Source organism: Aspergillus multicolor (genome assembly GCF_047715735.1).
Source record: "Aspergillus multicolor strain CBS 133.54 unplaced genomic scaffold BDW74scaffold_45, whole genome shotgun sequence".
In the NCBI taxonomy this organism is placed as follows: Eukaryota; Fungi; Ascomycota; class Eurotiomycetes; order Eurotiales; family Aspergillaceae; genus Aspergillus; species Aspergillus multicolor.
In genome coordinates, this window is record NW_027395996.1 from 188,505 (window position 1) to 202,826 (window position 14,322).

Consider the following 14,322-nt stretch of genomic DNA (forward strand, 5'->3'; position numbering starts at 1 on the left):
TAGGCATATCCACACCCCGACCCCCTCAACCAAAGTCCTCTCAGCCAAGTCTACCCTCCCACCTCATGATAGCCCAAGCTAACAAGAAACAAAGTTATTCCCACTCGCCCCGGTATGCGTAATAACACCCGCAATCTGGCCGTCCTCGTTGAACACCACGCGGTCCGCACCGGGCGAGCCCCCGTTATAGATACTGCCCGAGCTCATAATGGGAAATTCGTAGTACGTTGGGGAAACGCTGAAGTCGAAGCCCTCGTAGTTGTTGTACACGTGCGGGTAGTCGTTTACGTCGGACCCGGACTGCTCGAGGCTGTAGCCGCGGTTTGCGGCTGCCGATACCGCGGACGAGCTGTAGCAGACGCTGCCGCAGGTGTAGGCGCAGGCGCGGGTTTCGAAGTCTGTTGGGAGCGCGAGGGAGAGGGAGGTGGAGAGGAGGAGGGTTAGGAGAGTCTGGGGGGTTTGTTAGTTTGGTGTGGGAGGGCATGTATGAAAGGGATAGGGAGGGGGAAGGACCTTGACTTGTAACATCTCGGCTGCGACGGGCTTGTCTGCTTGAGCTGGGCTGAGCTGGGCTGACCTGGGCCTTGTATAGAGGAGACGGGACGGGTGGTGAGGGAGGTGGTGCGCTTGATCTCTACATAGACAGCGGGATAGACTGCTACTTATACCCCCAACCAGACCTCCCAAAATCAGACCTCCCTAAGTCGACCGGCCAGCTGCCCAGCTCAGTATCAACTGCACTATCACCGATCGGCCTCCTCCGATCCATCAACACCATCGCAAGTGCAAGTAGCCAACCCCGAGGTTACATCGCAGCAAGTATAAAAGGAGGTCTTGGCACGTGTGCAATGCGCCAAAACGAATGGTTCACATGGGCCTGATCGACATAAGAGTTGCCCTAACAATGCGCCCTGAGGAATTGGCAGGAAGAAAGGGCCAGGGGGTTGGCCAATCACACTCTGTCAGCAGGACATGCAGATTACAGCCCGATAGGGAGTGGCCGTGGTCCTGCAGATCGTTGTTTGGATCTATGGACGAGCGCTTTCCAAGATACTCTGTCCAAGATACTTGCCGGGCGCATATGGAGTACTGGGCGTGTTGGCGGGTATGACAGGTGAACTTGGCAGGGGCATGTGCTGCTGCCGTGGGATTTCAGTGGTCTGGGGCGTTTGTTTACAGGGAGTATAAAGTGGACTGCGAGGGTGAGGGGTCTAGGTACCATAGTCTACCCCGTGCTCGCTATCGGCGCTGCTATCTGCTATCGCTATCAATGTTAGATTAATTGCATCGACTCCGCCGGTGATCGCAGATAGACTCGGACCAGAACAATACTATTGAGCTTTACTATCCCAATTCCAGACATTCCTCCGCCCGTTGGACGTTGCATTGCCGGGGGTTCCGGATTTAAGATTATCTCGCAGTTGCTGCTCGCTTGCATTGCTTGCTCAGAATCCAGACGTCAGTTAGCCCACTCTTATTTTGTTGTATGACAACCTCGGCTGTCCGTTATCAGCATCCTCGCAGGTCCCCGTCAGCGCAACCTCAATCTAAGTTATCGCAGGCCATGACTGCTGCTACAGAGCAATCACTCGACCCTCTGCACAACAGACCCCTGTCCAGCCTCAAGCCTCGAGACCTGCGCACCCGTCGTAGCACCCTGCGTCGCCGACAACTCAATCCCCTCGTCGTGGTCCTGATCCCCCTCCTCCCACCCCTCCCTCTCATCCTTAACCCTCCTCACAAACGCAACATCCAAAAGCAACGCAACCGCACTAATCGCAACCCCAAAGTACAACGCCGCCCGATACCCCATAACCCTATCACCCGAATTCTCCGCAACCTGCACCTCAACCGTACTCGCAAACCCCAGTCCCAAACTATTCCCATAGAGATTCAGCGTCCCAATAATCGACCCCGCCACACCCTGCTGGTGGCGGCGCACCGTATTACTCGCGATAATCTGGCCGGCCGTATACACGAAATCTGGACAGAACGAGAAGAGCACGATGGACGGGAACATCTGCGCCCAGTAGGTTTGCCTTAGCGGAATCGTAGCGATGAGCACGGTTGAGACCATGACGGTTCCTGTGCCCAGTGCGAGGATCCATTGTGCGGCGAGACGCGGGATTAGCCATGCCGCCAGGCACGCTGCGAATGTGCCGCAGATCACGAAGGGCGTCCAGCCCACGGCGAACTGCAGCGTTGACCAGCCCCAGATCTCTTGTAGCCACAGCAGCTGGTACCAGAGGACTGTGCCGACGGTCATATAGTTTAGCAGGATTACGAGGACGAGGATCGCGAAGGAGGGGGCTTTGAATATCTCCGGGGGCATTATGGGGTAGGGTGTTTTGTGTTCCCAGATTATGAAGAGGGTGAATAGGACGACGGATAGGACGAGGAGGGCGATTTCGTAGGGCGTTGACCAGCCGACGCTGGGTGCTTGGCTGGTGGTATAGAGTATTAGTAGCTGGTCATGGCGTAGTTTGTAAATTGAGCAGGTCCAAACTTACTTCCAAACAAAGTTGAATATAATCAGCGAGCTTGTCCCCAAAGCAGCACCAATCCAATCAATCTTCTCATTTCGACTCGACGTCGGCTGGTTCTTGCTGAGCAGCCAGAGAGGCACGAATATCACCGCACTCAGAGCAGCTCTATTTTTCGTTAGCCGTATTCCATCAAGAAGCTCAAAAGAGACATACACAAACACAAAAAACCACCTCCAATGCGTCTTCTCCATAAGAGCCCCGAGAAATAGTGCAGAGAAGTATCCTCCCAACGGCGCCGACGCCGCAAAGAACCCCAAACTCAGGTTTCGGACTCTCCCCGGCGGATTCGTGATCGCGATCATGGCCACCGCATTGGGCATGATACACGCGCCCCCGACACCAGCGAGCGCGCGCATCGTCACAAACGCGAAGAAGTTAGTATGGACGAAGGCGCCGATGAATGAGCATAGGACCAGCCAGGCGCCGCCACCGAGGAGCATCTTGCGGTGGCCGTAAACGTCGCCGAGACGGCCGCTCATGAGGACGAATGTTCCTTGCGTGAGGCTGTCTCTTATTTAGCTTCATGGTCGTCTTGTATGGTGCTGTAGAGTATTACTTACCCATAACTTGCAGCGATCCAGGTGGCGTAGGTTTGTTTGACGCCCATGGACTCGATGAATGTTCGGCCGCCGGCAATACCGGCAAAGTTGACGATCATCTGTATCTCCTCTCAGTATCTCAAAGCAAGTGATTGAAGCTAGGTTCATACCTGAGCCAGGTTCGATATGACAATCAGCGTAGTGATAGCCAACTGGCGATACCGACTTGTTTCTGGCAGCGGAGCTCGCTCAAATACCTGCTGAGCTTGTTTGGGCTCAGCTTGTCGAGGCAAAGCGTGCGATTCATCCTGCAGATGCTGCTCAATGTTGTCTCCCGCATTGATCTCCGCAGAAGGGCGCCGACTGGGCTCGTTGGCGGCAATGAACGGATTTATTGCAGCCGGCTCAGGCTTTAACATCTGAGAGCTGAGCTCGTGGTGCAGAGCAGGGACAAATGCCATGATGACTGCAATTGCAAGCAGAAAATGAAGAAATTCGAGGCATTCAGCGGGGTTGGAGTAGAAGAGTCAGGACGACGTCAAGAGGAGCGGTGCTGACATATCAAGACGGATTGTTTGCGCAGGTTCGGAATCAAGGCCGTCGAATCTTGGCCATGATCCTTCTCCTTTGCCATCTTACTTGCTCTGAAGGTACTCGAAAGTTGTCGCTGGAAATGGATTTCCGAGTTCAAGTTTACTGGTCGGAGATGGTAAATGTTGACAGCCTCAGGCAGTGAGGCAGCCACTGTCAGATCCATCCCAGTCGCGATTTGAATCTGACATCTCAGCCTCCTCACGTCGCAATTTGTTGCCACTATTTCGTTGAAACATGCGTCTCAAAGCCTTGTGTGCTACTTCCAGTGCGAGGATGACATCTACCATTGCCAACATCAATCGCTAGAAGGAGGCTGATTCGCTCTCGCTAAAGATAAACTCCGAGGCTGAAGCAAGGAGCAGGGCGGAGTTACAGTTAGATCGAACGACGAGCTGATGTTGGTGCTGACCCCGGATTAGAGGACTACGGCCATGACCTATCACCGAGCTCATATGTCCTAAAAACGAGCCTGAGCAAAGATCTGTGACCCTCTGCATCGCGCTCCCCCAGCAAAGATCACAAAGTTGCAGTTCCCAGCGCCCTGGCCACTCAGCTCAGGCCCAAGAAAGCCCAAAGGATGGGCAGAGTTGCAATTAGCATGCTAGATTACCTTGGCGATGACAGGACTGCATGAAGAGCAGTCGGTCCGCGTCCACTCACCGTCCTCCCATGATGGTACGAAGGAACAGCTGGTCTAGGCGACCGGTGATCGGCACCGAAACCAGGCTTCATTGGGGATGGAGCCCGCAGCGACAAGATGCAATGCCTCAATGGTGCTCAGCCCAGTTCAGCTTATGCGTTGTGGGCTCCTGCCGCCGTCACCGCGATTCTGGAGTTATAAACCCGCTGGGGTTCTGATGAAATCGCAAGCACGAACGTCTTGGCCCACCGCCGTTGATCTAAATCATGCCTCCACAACCCCATGCTAGCCCGCTCCGCGATCGCCTGCCTAACCCAGGCTCGATGCCGCAGCCGCGTCGGCTTGTGCTTTGCTTCGATGGCACGGGGAATCAGTACATGGGAACCGAGGAGGATACGAACATTGTCAAGATCTATGAGTCGCTCGAAAGGCACAAACCCGGGCAATATGCCTACTATCAGCGTGAGCCGACCGAGATGACTCGCAGAACTACAGAAACTGACTGTTGTGAATACAGCTGGAATTGGAACCTTGACCTATGTCAGAGGCTCCTCGCGCCAAACCAGTGGCTTCAGTATATGGGCCAGATTCAAAGCTCGCATCCGTGCCCTAATGGACCAGGGAATTGGTGCATCTTTTGCGAGCCATCTTATCGCGGGCTACAAGTTCGTGATGCGGTACTACTCCACCGGCGACCACATCTACATCTTCGGTTTCTCCCGCGGCGCGTACACAGCTCGATTCCTTGCAGAGATGATCCATAACATCGGCCTTCTCTCTCGTGGAAACGAAGAAATGGTCCCGTTTGCTTGGGACACGTTTAGCCGTTACCAAAGCTCCCGAGGGAACGTGCCGCAAACTAACGAGGACCGCGAGTTAGCGCGGTACATGCAAAAGTTTAAGACGACGTTCTGTCGCCCCGATGTTGGCGTGCACTTTCTCGGCCTCTTCGACTGTGTGAATAGCGTCGGCCAGTTTGAGATTCCGTTCTTCCGCAAGTCGTATCGGTACATCGCGAGCCCTTCGGCTCGGCATATTCGTCATGCTGTCTCGATCCATGAGCGCCGGCTAAAGTTCAAGCCTGCGCTATTCCATATCGACCTTGCGCATAAAGACTGCGTGGATCTGAAAGAGGTCTGGTTCGCTGGAAACCACGGAGATGTTGGCGGCGGGTGGCCCTTGAGCAAGGGCCAGAAGCACCTCTTATCAGACATTCCGCTTGACTGGATGATTCAGGAGGTATTGAACTTACCTGACTCTGATAGCAAGCTTGACTTTATGCCGGCGAATGTGGAACATATGAAGCGGACTGCGACGCACTCGCTATGTCGAGATACAGAGCTAGGCACAGAAGCCTACCATATAGCGCAGCAAACATACAAACCTCACGACAAGCTACGTTTCGGACAAGGTGGAAGCGCCATCTCTGTCATGTTATGGTGGATCTTAGGTTCGTCCTCTTTACCATTATTTGTCTTTCTTCTCTAACATAAAACCTATAGAGGTCCTCCCCTTCGCAACTCGCCTGGAACTAGAAAGGGGGAAATGGGTTCCACGGCGACTTCCTCCTAACTTCGGAGCTTCAAGAGATATCCCTTGCGGAGCAGCGATCCATCCGAGCGTGTATGAGATGCTGGAATTTGGTATCCTGGATGACTTCCCTATCCCTAAACCGGGTGGTGATAACCCGAATCTGCCGCCGAATCTTGTTGATGATGAGCGAAGGCATATGCAGAAGAGGAATGATGTGGCGCCGTAGGTGTGATCATTTATCTGTTGCTAGATTTCTATATTTAGAGGTACTTTCGAGGTAAATGTTCGTAATTGAAGACTGGAGGTCTTTATAAGAGAGTGGATGGTCATTGCTCTTATACATCGTTTACCAGCGTCTCATATTTAGTCCCAAAATCAGAACCTTCAGGATCTTGTATACTACTCATTAAACGTCAATAATTTATTTATGAATGCTACATTGTGGTCTGCAAGTAGCATGGCCAAGCGATAAACAAGCTCGGCTACCGACGGCGCGTGACGTTCTCCTCGCCCGATGCCAACCGCTTCTCCGCACCCTCTCAGGGCCCCAATCTGGGGAAGTCACTCATACAAAGGTCCCTCTCTTCCTTACATTTCTTCTTTTTCTCTCATAAAAACATCAACACATCGAGCCATGATATCCTTAGTACCCCTATTACACCAAATACCCCCAACGCAGCTCGCGCGTACCCTCGTCAAACCCCCCTTCCGATCCCCGCTCTCAATCCCCGTCTCCAAACGATGGAGCACATCCCTTTCCCAGCGTCCGGGGTCAGATCGGTGCGTCTCCACCTACCCTACAAAACACACCAAGCTAACTATATTATCCGGAGGGTAGGGTTCGATTTCCCGGCGCAGTCAACAGCAAATTCACAACGGAAATGGCGTTCATCAATCCCATGGATAAACCGGGGATCCCGACGTACCGCGTTATGGATTCAGACGGTGTACTCGTTGATAAGAGTCGGAGTGAGTTGGGTTTCAGCAATGAGGATGCGCTGAGCTGGTATAGGAATATGCTGACTGGTGAGTTTCTCTTCGCTGCTAATTACTGCGTGTTTGATGCGGGCCCGAGACTAATGCGGCACGGATATATAGTGAGCATCATGGACGTGATCATGTTCGAGGCACAACGGCAGGGAAGATTGAGTTTCTACATGGTACCTAAGCCCTCAAACAATCACCCAAGAGCGCTCTTTCGCTAACAAAGCTTATACATGGGTAGGTCTCCGCCGGCGAAGAAGGCATAAGCGTCGGGTCCGCCGCAGCCCTAAGTGACGACGACGTCGTCTTCGCACAATACCGTGAAACAGGCGTGTTCCAGCAACGCGGCTTCACGCTGCGCCAATTCATGAGCCAGTTGTTCGCCAACGCCAACGACAACGGGCGCGGCCGGAACATGCCCGTGCACTACGGCTGCGCGTATCCAAAAACCCACACGATCTCCTCGACGCTCGCCACGCAGATCCCGCAGGCCTCGGGCGCTGCGTACGCACTAAAGCTTCAGGCCCTGCAGGACCCAGATAAGGAACCTAGTATTGTGGCGTGTTACTTTGGGGAAGGAGCTGCCAGTGAGGGGGATTTCCATGCGGGACTTAACATTGCGGCGACGAGATCGTGTCCTGTGGTCTTTATTTGTAGGAATAACGGGTATGCTATTTCTACGCCGACACTCGAGCAGTATCGCGGCGATGGGATTGCGTCGAGGGGTGTCGGGTATGGTATCGACACGATTCGCGTTGATGGAAACGACATTTTCGCCGTGTACGAAGCCATGAAGGCTGCTAGGACTCTTGCCCTCTCAGACGGCGGGAAACCAGTGCTTATCGAGGCGATGTCATACCGTGTTTCGCACCACAGTACGTCAGACGATAGTTTCGCGTACCGGGCGCGCGTGGAAGTTGAGGACTGGAAGCGGCGTGATAATCCGATTATCAGACTCAGAAAGTGGCTTGAGAACGAGGGGCTTTGGAACGAGGATATGGAGCGGATGGCAAGAGAGGGGATACGCAAGGAGGTACTGAGGGAGTTTGGGGAGGCGGAGAGGGCGAAGAAGCCCGCCATTAGATATGCGTTTGAGGATGTATATGATGAGGTTACGGAGGAGGCTAAAGAGCAGATGAGGGAGTTGAAGAGGATTCTGGAAGAGTATCCGGAGGAGTATGATATTCGGGCGTTTGAGGGAGGGATTAAGGGCTTGGATCTGACCGATCCGAAGGAGAAGTAAAGCTGATGATTCGGGTGCGTATAGACATACAAGTTATACCTAGTCGTTTGATTGTCGACTAAGAATAAACACGGTATGAATGATAAGACGATTATGACTGGATTCGACCACGTTCTAAACATGTAAGGCAAGTAGATACATTATGGGATATGTCAATGAATCGTAAGATGTGCTCTAACATGCGCGCTTGAAACATTTAACAAACCGAGGTTCATGATACAGGCATGTACAAACGCAGCCAAGCCACTAAGTAGCCAAAGCCTGCTGCGCAAGCTTCTTATTCCTCTTCACCAACGCGCCCAGCTTCTTATCAATCGCATCGAGCTCCTTCCTCGATGCCTCAAGGTCTTTCTGGGACTTAACCGCAAACGACCGCAGCTCCTCATCCGTCATACCCACAACATCATCTAGGTCCGGCAGATGATTGAACACGCCCGCCGCACCGAGCATGTGCTTTGCCGTGGCGGCCGCAAATGAGCGCACGGAGGTCGCCGTTGCGTTCATGAGCTCGGCGGCGTTGGAGATGGCCCAGTTGTGGTTGCGCGTGCTGTCTGCTTCCATGGCGGAGAGGACGTTGGGCGGGATGCTGGAGAGGGGGCCGCCTTCCATGGTGGAGTGTGCGGATGTAGGGGAGGATGCGGAGAGCGCGCCGGCGGATGTCTCGTCAACCCAGCAGATGTTGAAGTTTTCAGGTGTGGCGAAGAGGGCGTCGAGACCGCCGCCGCGGTTCGTGGCGTCTGGTTCGGTGATGGGGATGGCGGGGTATTCTTGGAAGGTGTCGATGGCCCAGGAAATGCTCTTCTCGAGGGCGAGGTAGCGATCTTCCTCTTCGGGAGTCAAATGGTGCAGGATGCAGCCGCGTGGGCTAATGAGGCAGCGGTGCTTCAGGGTACTTGTCTCGGAGCCCATCCGAATTGGCTCTCCGCGTAGCAAAGCTTTGCGGTGATGCTCGGTCAGCTCGATCGGTTGCTTGAGGTCTTCGTAATCATCCGAAGTGCACTTCATGTCGAAGCGTTGGTTGAGGTTGGAAGGGTTAAACAGAGGGTGGCTGTTGAGATCGAGGGCGCCCGACTTGTGAAGTTGCGAGAGCAATGCTTGCAGAGGAGAAGTGCGCTCAGCAAAGAGTTCCTTAAGTGGGACACCAGTAGCTTCCGTATCCTTCAACAACTGCTCCACGGTGTTCTTCAACCGCCATGCTTCGGGCTTTTTCTCCTCGGCAGGTGTTTTCACTTCGGGGGGTGCAGGCTTTGACTCCTTGGCGATCTCAGGCGACTTAGGCTTCTTGGCTAGTTCGGACTTCACGGACGGCTCTGTACTAGCTGCTGCGGCAGGCTTGGTAGCAGGGGCGGTATTTTCCGATGACGTGATAGGCGACTCAGTAGGAGCCTTCTTAGTCTTTCGCTTTCTGCCCATTATAGGAGCGATCACTGGCTCTTCAGCTACAGGCGTAGTCTCCTGCTTCTTGGCCTCTGCTTCCTTGGCTTTTTGCTTCCGCTCCTTCTTCAGCTGACTCTTGGTAATAGATCTGACTGGAGCGGAGCCAATTCGGGATGAAGCGGGAGGAGAGTTGGCACGAGAGGCTGAGGTAGAGGTGTACAAGTCCGCTTCCGACCCGATGTCACCGGGCGTATCAGAGCGGCTCTGGGATGAGACACTAGGGCGTCTGGATCGAACTTTGCTGGTTACCGAGAAAGATGCAACTGACTGATTGGCAGACATCGGAGGGGGAGTCTCTGCCTTCGGAGTGTCAACAACACGAAGGACGCGAGCTTGACGAGGGATTGGCGATTCCGACACTCGTGAAGCACTAGTGAGCGGCGTATTCGGTCGTGAGCTCACTGCAGTAGCAGTGGCAGCCGAGAGCTGGTATGGAGGAGGTTCGACTTTTTGGACAGGCTCTGGGGCTGGAGGCGCATTGAAGCTCAAATCCAGCTTCATTGGCTTAGCCTTGACAGAAGACGTCTTGGCCTCGCTGTGTCCCACAGGCTTTGGCTGGGCAGTCTTCTTCTCAGGAGCAGGAGCAGGTACTGGTTCCTCCTTTGGCTGGGAACGAACCCTAGTGGCCGACTTTGCCACAGGAGATCCCAAGGAGATTTCAGCAGCATTTTTAGTCCTTTTAGACACCTGCTTGTCCTCGGCAGGCTGTTTCGACGGGACGTCCGTTACTTCGTCTTCGGAGCTTTTCGATGCAGCGGCTACTGATGGGGAAGGGACTTCCAGACCAGGGGGCGGTCCGACGACGGGCGATGTCGGGTTGGAAGACTTGAACTGGTCCTGGAAAAGCGACGAGATGGAGTGTCCTTGAGGAAGAGGCAGGCCTGGTGGGAGGCTAGGAGTACCGGCTCGTCCCAACGGCTGAGAGTCGCTCATCAACTGGGATCGCATCAAAGCCCCAAAGCTGTCGACCGATCGCTTGTCTTTTGGCGTGGCGCCGAGAGGCGGGAATTCTTCGTCAACTAAGGCGTTGCACGTCAGCATCTAATGGTCAAGGCAAGAGTGCACGGTGTCTCGGGTAAGGTCAGGGGGAGCCTTCAGAAGGCAACAAAGACAGAAAAAAAGACAGAAAAGGAAACCAGCAACAAGTGAGACTATGACAGTACATGGCGGCATCCTGATACGAAAGGGCAAGCAGATAATTACAGGAAGCGCTGTGGTCGAACTGGCCAGACCGACACACAGGGCACAACGTCTATATGAACAGTATTTGTGAGAACTTGGTTTCATGTAGAGAACCCTGCTTCTTCATTTTATGAAGACCAGGCCAGGGAGGTTAACGTACATAAAACCATGATCAGACCAACGGCCGGAAGGACGCTGATAGCTCAGACCATCTCGGCGGCGAAACGAGTAAACGTGACGGCCACCGAGCACGATGATGAGCGAACACCATGCCCATATATGCAATAAACCTCCCGGCATTGGGGACCAAGGAGGGTGAAGAACGAAAAACAAACACAGTCCATAACATAAACGCCAAAGGCACGCTCGCCCAAGCCTCTTGTTCTTTTGAGAGCCGTTGCTAAATGCTTCATTGCCGTGCAGAAAAACGTCGCAAAAAGATTTGAACATCGAATTAATCGCGGGTGCGAAGCAGAAAAGAAAGCGCATCCCGTCTAGAAAAAGTATGATATCATGTCGTAACAGTAGAAAAAGCAAGTAGGCACACCAGAAAGTAGAAAGGCGGGAATGCAAAAAAAAGGGTGGTCATAATGAACAGAGAACATTAAGAGGTGATAATGTGATCCAAGGGAAGTGCAGAAGGTAACAACAATCACCAGCGGTTGACACCGCTGCCATACATCATGGCGTACCCACCTTGACCCTGACTCCCGTACAATCCTTGACCAGCAACAGCATTCGCCTGGTGCATCCTCGCCTGCAGGATACTCGGGTCTGCAAGATGTACTACACCGCCTCCAGCGGAGGAAGTGTTAGCATTTCTTTGCTTCTTCCCCTTCTTCCTCTGTTTCTGTGACCCAGAGTCGGAGGTGTTCCCCGCCTGAGGTCCATAGACAGAGCTGAGAAGGCCGTTGACAGGAGTCAGGGGAGGGGGAGTATGGTGTTGTTGGAGGAAAGGAAACATGAACTCACGCTTAGTATCTTGGTCCGGCAACCCACTCGCATTAGTACCGCTGCGGCCGCGCAGCAGCTCGCGCATTAATTCTGGGTTGGCTTCCTGTCTGCCACCCAGCCCAAGACTGACATTTGATGTGAAACCGTGGCCCTGTGCAAACATGCCGCCGCCACTGACTGGAGGGGTACCGGCTGTCTTCAACCCAGGAGGAGGTCCTTGGACGCCACTGGTATAATAGTTGCCGGCAAGAGAGTGCTGCGGACTGGGCGCCGCAAGGGGATTGTGTGTACCAGATTGCATCAAAGAGGCCTGGTTCAACATGCGAGAGTTGGCCAAGTTCTTAGCATTGGCATCCGTGAAGGAGAAGCGAGAATTCTGGCGGTTCTGAGCTTGCTGGAGCGCATTGAGCTGGGCAGCCTGGCTTTGCAGAATGCTCTGTCGAGCCTGGGCGGCATGATCCAAAGTATTAGAATTGACCCCAGTCTGCAAAGGCTCGACGAGGCCGGCTTGTTGATTGCCTGCGGATTTGAGTAGCATGAGTTGCTGCTGCTGCAAAGGCGTCAAATTTTGGTTGCGAAGGTTGTTGATATTCTGGAATTGATGGCTAGCTGCTGATACGGGCGACCCAATAGCCGAGCTTGTTGCTGTGCCTTGCTGCGATGGGGGTTGAATGGCACCATGAGATTCGCGGCCCGCACGACCTCGTGGAGGATTAGCATCGTCTGGTTCGCCGCCGAGTTGAAGACTGCCGCTTTCACGACCTTCCTCTTCCGCAGGTGGAGCAGCCTGAAGTAGCTCCTGTTCCCGCTTCGCACGTTCCTGCTCAGCCTTCTCCCGCATAGCGCGACGTTTCACGCCTCCATAGGGATCGATGAATGAGGGATGATTATCGAGGCTAGCCGCCTCATCCGATGACAAACCAACCGTCGAGAAGATGAACTTGAAGCATGGGGAATTCACAGCCTTGAGCAGGTTATCCAACAAAGGCGTGCCTTTGTCGACGGGCGTTTTTGGTGAAGCGGGAGGAGGAGGGTTGGCTGGTGTAGCATCCGGTAGCGAAGGAGTCTGGGCAGGTGGAGGGCGCTCTTGTGGACTTGGCTGTTTCTCAATGCGCTTGGATTCTTCGGAAGGCGTAACAACGGTCGCGAGAGCGGATCGGGGGCTCTGGGAAGCTTGGCTACCCGTTAAGCTGGCTCGTCGTGTCCGATTAATGGCGGAATCCTTGTTGGCCCAGCTAGCGGACGAGGGAAGGGCAGTTCCACCTGCATCGTCTTTGCTTGGTTGACGTCGTAACGTTTGCGAGATTGGTTGGGCCGAGGTCCGTGCAACATACGGCGGGGTGGTAGAGCTGGGGGCGGGAGCACCGTTGGGGGGCCGCTGTTGTTGGCTCGAAATTGTATTCATCGATGACAGATCTTGGCGGCTGTAGCTATCGCTGTCTTCGCCCGTTTCGTGCAAGAAGGTACAATTCCTATTGTGACATTGCTCATTGCGCAAAAAGGACGAGCAGTACTTTGTCGTTCCGTATTGCGCCCTATGCAAGTCAGTAAGCCAAATCCCCTAAAGACTTCCATGACAGCGTACCTCAGAACCCGATCCCCATTTCCGGAGCCATCTACCGCGGCAATGCAAGTCGCAGCGTCGCTTTTCCTAGCATACGTAACGTAAACGCCAATGCCTTGGTTCGGGTTGCCGCCGGGCTTCGCTTTACTGACGACGATCTTCTCGATGTCCCCGTACTGGCCGAAGTAATCCTTCCCGCGCAAAGTCTGAAGAAGTTGGCTTTCGTCGCGGATTGTAGGGTTGAGGCCGATAACGTAAACGAGGTTCTTCTGCACAACACGGACACCGGCGAGGTTCTTCCGACTGGAGGCTTCGATTTCCCGTTTTTCCGCTTCCTTCTTTTTCGCGGCGGCCGCTTTGCGGTGTTTTAGTGCAAGATCCGCTTTGAACCTAATGCGAAAGGTGTATCAGCGCCAAGAACGGGAGGACACGCAACAGGATGTGCAAGGACGTACTCATCTGCGTCAGGCACCTTGTATTGAATGGTGCTCTCATCGTAGACTCGTCGACAATTGGGGCATCGGCCCTCTTCGTTTTGGGTCTTGATGTTATTGTAGCAGAATTGGCAGATCTAAATAAGAGTTAGACCTGAAGCCGCATTTGCCGCGCGATGCGGTCACGACGGAATCGTGATTGAAGACCGCGTACCTGATACCCGCAAGGACAAGGTTTGAAGTTTTTATCCGACAAATCGAACTCTTCGATGCAGAGGGGGCTACAGAGACAAGAGACGTCAGTTCATGCACACTGGAGCTTGGTCCGGACAACCGAGCAAGAAACACGTACCAGAACTCATCATCATCGTCGATGACGGAGTCAATCAGTTGGCGACTTGACATTATGCGAATAGGTGTGCGAGGCAAAGCCAGGAATATAGACAAGGGAGTCGTAGGTAAGGTCAAACACGAAAGCCCATCTACCAAGCCAGCGGAAGGGGCAGAGAGACAGTCACGGAAGAGGGTGAGTCAATAGTCGTGATAGAGAATAATGTGGAGGGGATAAGTCTGGAGGGGGAGATGGAGGATTATGGAGATCGGCGTAAAGGACAAGGGACACAAGCACTGACGGAGAAATGCGTGGAGGCGAAGAGACAGAATCAAAGTTGA

General features: G+C 53.7%; 5 protein-coding genes across 5 annotated transcripts; 2 read left to right on the forward strand and 3 right to left on the reverse strand.

Annotated features, from left to right (window-relative positions):
• Positions 1-78: 78 nt before the first annotated feature.
• BDW74DRAFT_183439 (extracellular guanyl-specific ribonuclease RntA) lies at positions 79-528 on the reverse strand (the record flags this gene model as incomplete). Its single annotated transcript, XM_073730521.1, has 2 exons — positions 79-450; positions 514-528. The coding sequence occupies 2 exons, from the start codon at positions 526-528 to the stop codon at positions 79-81; spliced, it is 387 nt and encodes a 128-aa protein (XP_073578522.1).
• A 766-nt stretch (positions 529-1,294) lies between these two features.
• Positions 1,295-3,681, reverse strand: BDW74DRAFT_188939 (uncharacterized protein). The gene is made up of 5 exons (XM_073731849.1): positions 3,256-3,681; positions 3,107-3,204; positions 2,700-3,050; positions 2,511-2,651; positions 1,295-2,444 (listed from the first exon to the last, which is right to left on the reverse strand). The coding sequence occupies exons 1-5, from the start codon at positions 3,544-3,546 to the stop codon at positions 1,586-1,588; spliced, it is 1,740 nt and encodes a 579-aa protein (XP_073578523.1). The 5' UTR covers positions 3,547-3,681; the 3' UTR covers positions 1,295-1,585.
• Positions 3,682-3,860: 179 nt separating this feature from the next.
• Positions 3,861-6,305, forward strand: BDW74DRAFT_163007 (T6SS phospholipase effector Tle1-like catalytic domain-containing protein). Its single transcript, XM_073726036.1, has 3 exons — positions 3,861-4,781; positions 4,837-5,769; positions 5,822-6,305. Exons 1-3 carry the CDS (start codon positions 4,586-4,588, stop codon positions 6,076-6,078), a joined length of 1,386 nt encoding a protein of 461 aa, XP_073578524.1. The 5' UTR covers positions 3,861-4,585; the 3' UTR covers positions 6,079-6,305.
• Positions 6,306-6,486: 181 nt separating this feature from the next.
• Positions 6,487-8,079, forward strand: BDW74DRAFT_188941 (thiamine pyrophosphate-dependent dehydrogenase E1 component subunit alpha; the record flags this gene model as incomplete). The annotated part of the gene is made up of 4 exons (XM_073731850.1): positions 6,487-6,632; positions 6,691-6,878; positions 6,951-7,012; positions 7,078-8,079. 4 exons carry the CDS (start codon positions 6,487-6,489, stop codon positions 8,077-8,079), a joined length of 1,398 nt encoding a protein of 465 aa, XP_073578525.1.
• Positions 8,080-8,167: 88 nt separating this feature from the next.
• BDW74DRAFT_163012 (CCR4-NOT core ubiquitin-protein ligase subunit MOT2) lies at positions 8,168-14,282 on the reverse strand. Its single transcript, XM_073726037.1, has 6 exons — positions 14,003-14,282; positions 13,865-13,931; positions 13,672-13,787; positions 13,238-13,606; positions 11,671-13,187; positions 8,168-10,535 (listed from the first exon to the last, which is right to left on the reverse strand). The coding sequence occupies exons 1-6, from the start codon at positions 14,053-14,055 to the stop codon at positions 8,326-8,328; spliced, it is 4,332 nt and encodes a 1,443-aa protein (XP_073578526.1). The 5' UTR covers positions 14,056-14,282; the 3' UTR covers positions 8,168-8,325.
• Positions 14,283-14,322: the final 40 nt, after the last annotated feature.

Bases quoted from the DNA above. Each gene is read 5' to 3' on its own strand.
- BDW74DRAFT_163012 (XM_073726037.1), bottom strand. From the start codon at position 14,055: ATGTCAAGTCGCCAACTGATTGACTCCGTCATCGACGATGATGATGAG. The intron at 13,932-14,002 runs GTACGTGTTTCT...TTGTCTCTGTAG, and splicing joins GACGATGATGATGAGTTCTG to CCCCCTCTGCATCGAAGAGT. The intron at 13,188-13,237 runs GTACGCTGTCAT...TGACTTGCATAG, and splicing joins AATGGGGATCGGGTTCTGAG to GGCGCAATACGGAACGACAA.
- BDW74DRAFT_188939 (XM_073731849.1), bottom strand. From the start codon at position 3,546: ATGGCATTTGTCCCTGCTCTGCACCACGAGCTCAGCTCTCAGATGTTA. The intron at 3,051-3,106 runs GTAAGTAATACT...AATAAGAGACAG, and splicing joins TGGATCGCTGCAAGTTATGG to CCTCACGCAAGGAACATTCG. The intron at 2,652-2,699 runs GTATGTCTCTTT...AACGAAAAATAG, and splicing joins AGGTGGTTTTTTGTGTTTGT to AGCTGCTCTGAGTGCGGTGA.
- BDW74DRAFT_163007 (XM_073726036.1), top strand. From the start codon at position 4,586: ATGCCTCCACAACCCCATGCTAGCCCGCTCCGCGATCGCCTGCCTAAC. The intron at 4,782-4,836 runs GTGAGCCGACCG...TTGTGAATACAG, and splicing joins GCAATATGCCTACTATCAGC to CTGGAATTGGAACCTTGACC. The intron at 5,770-5,821 runs GTTCGTCCTCTT...TAAAACCTATAG, and splicing joins CATGTTATGGTGGATCTTAG to AGGTCCTCCCCTTCGCAACT.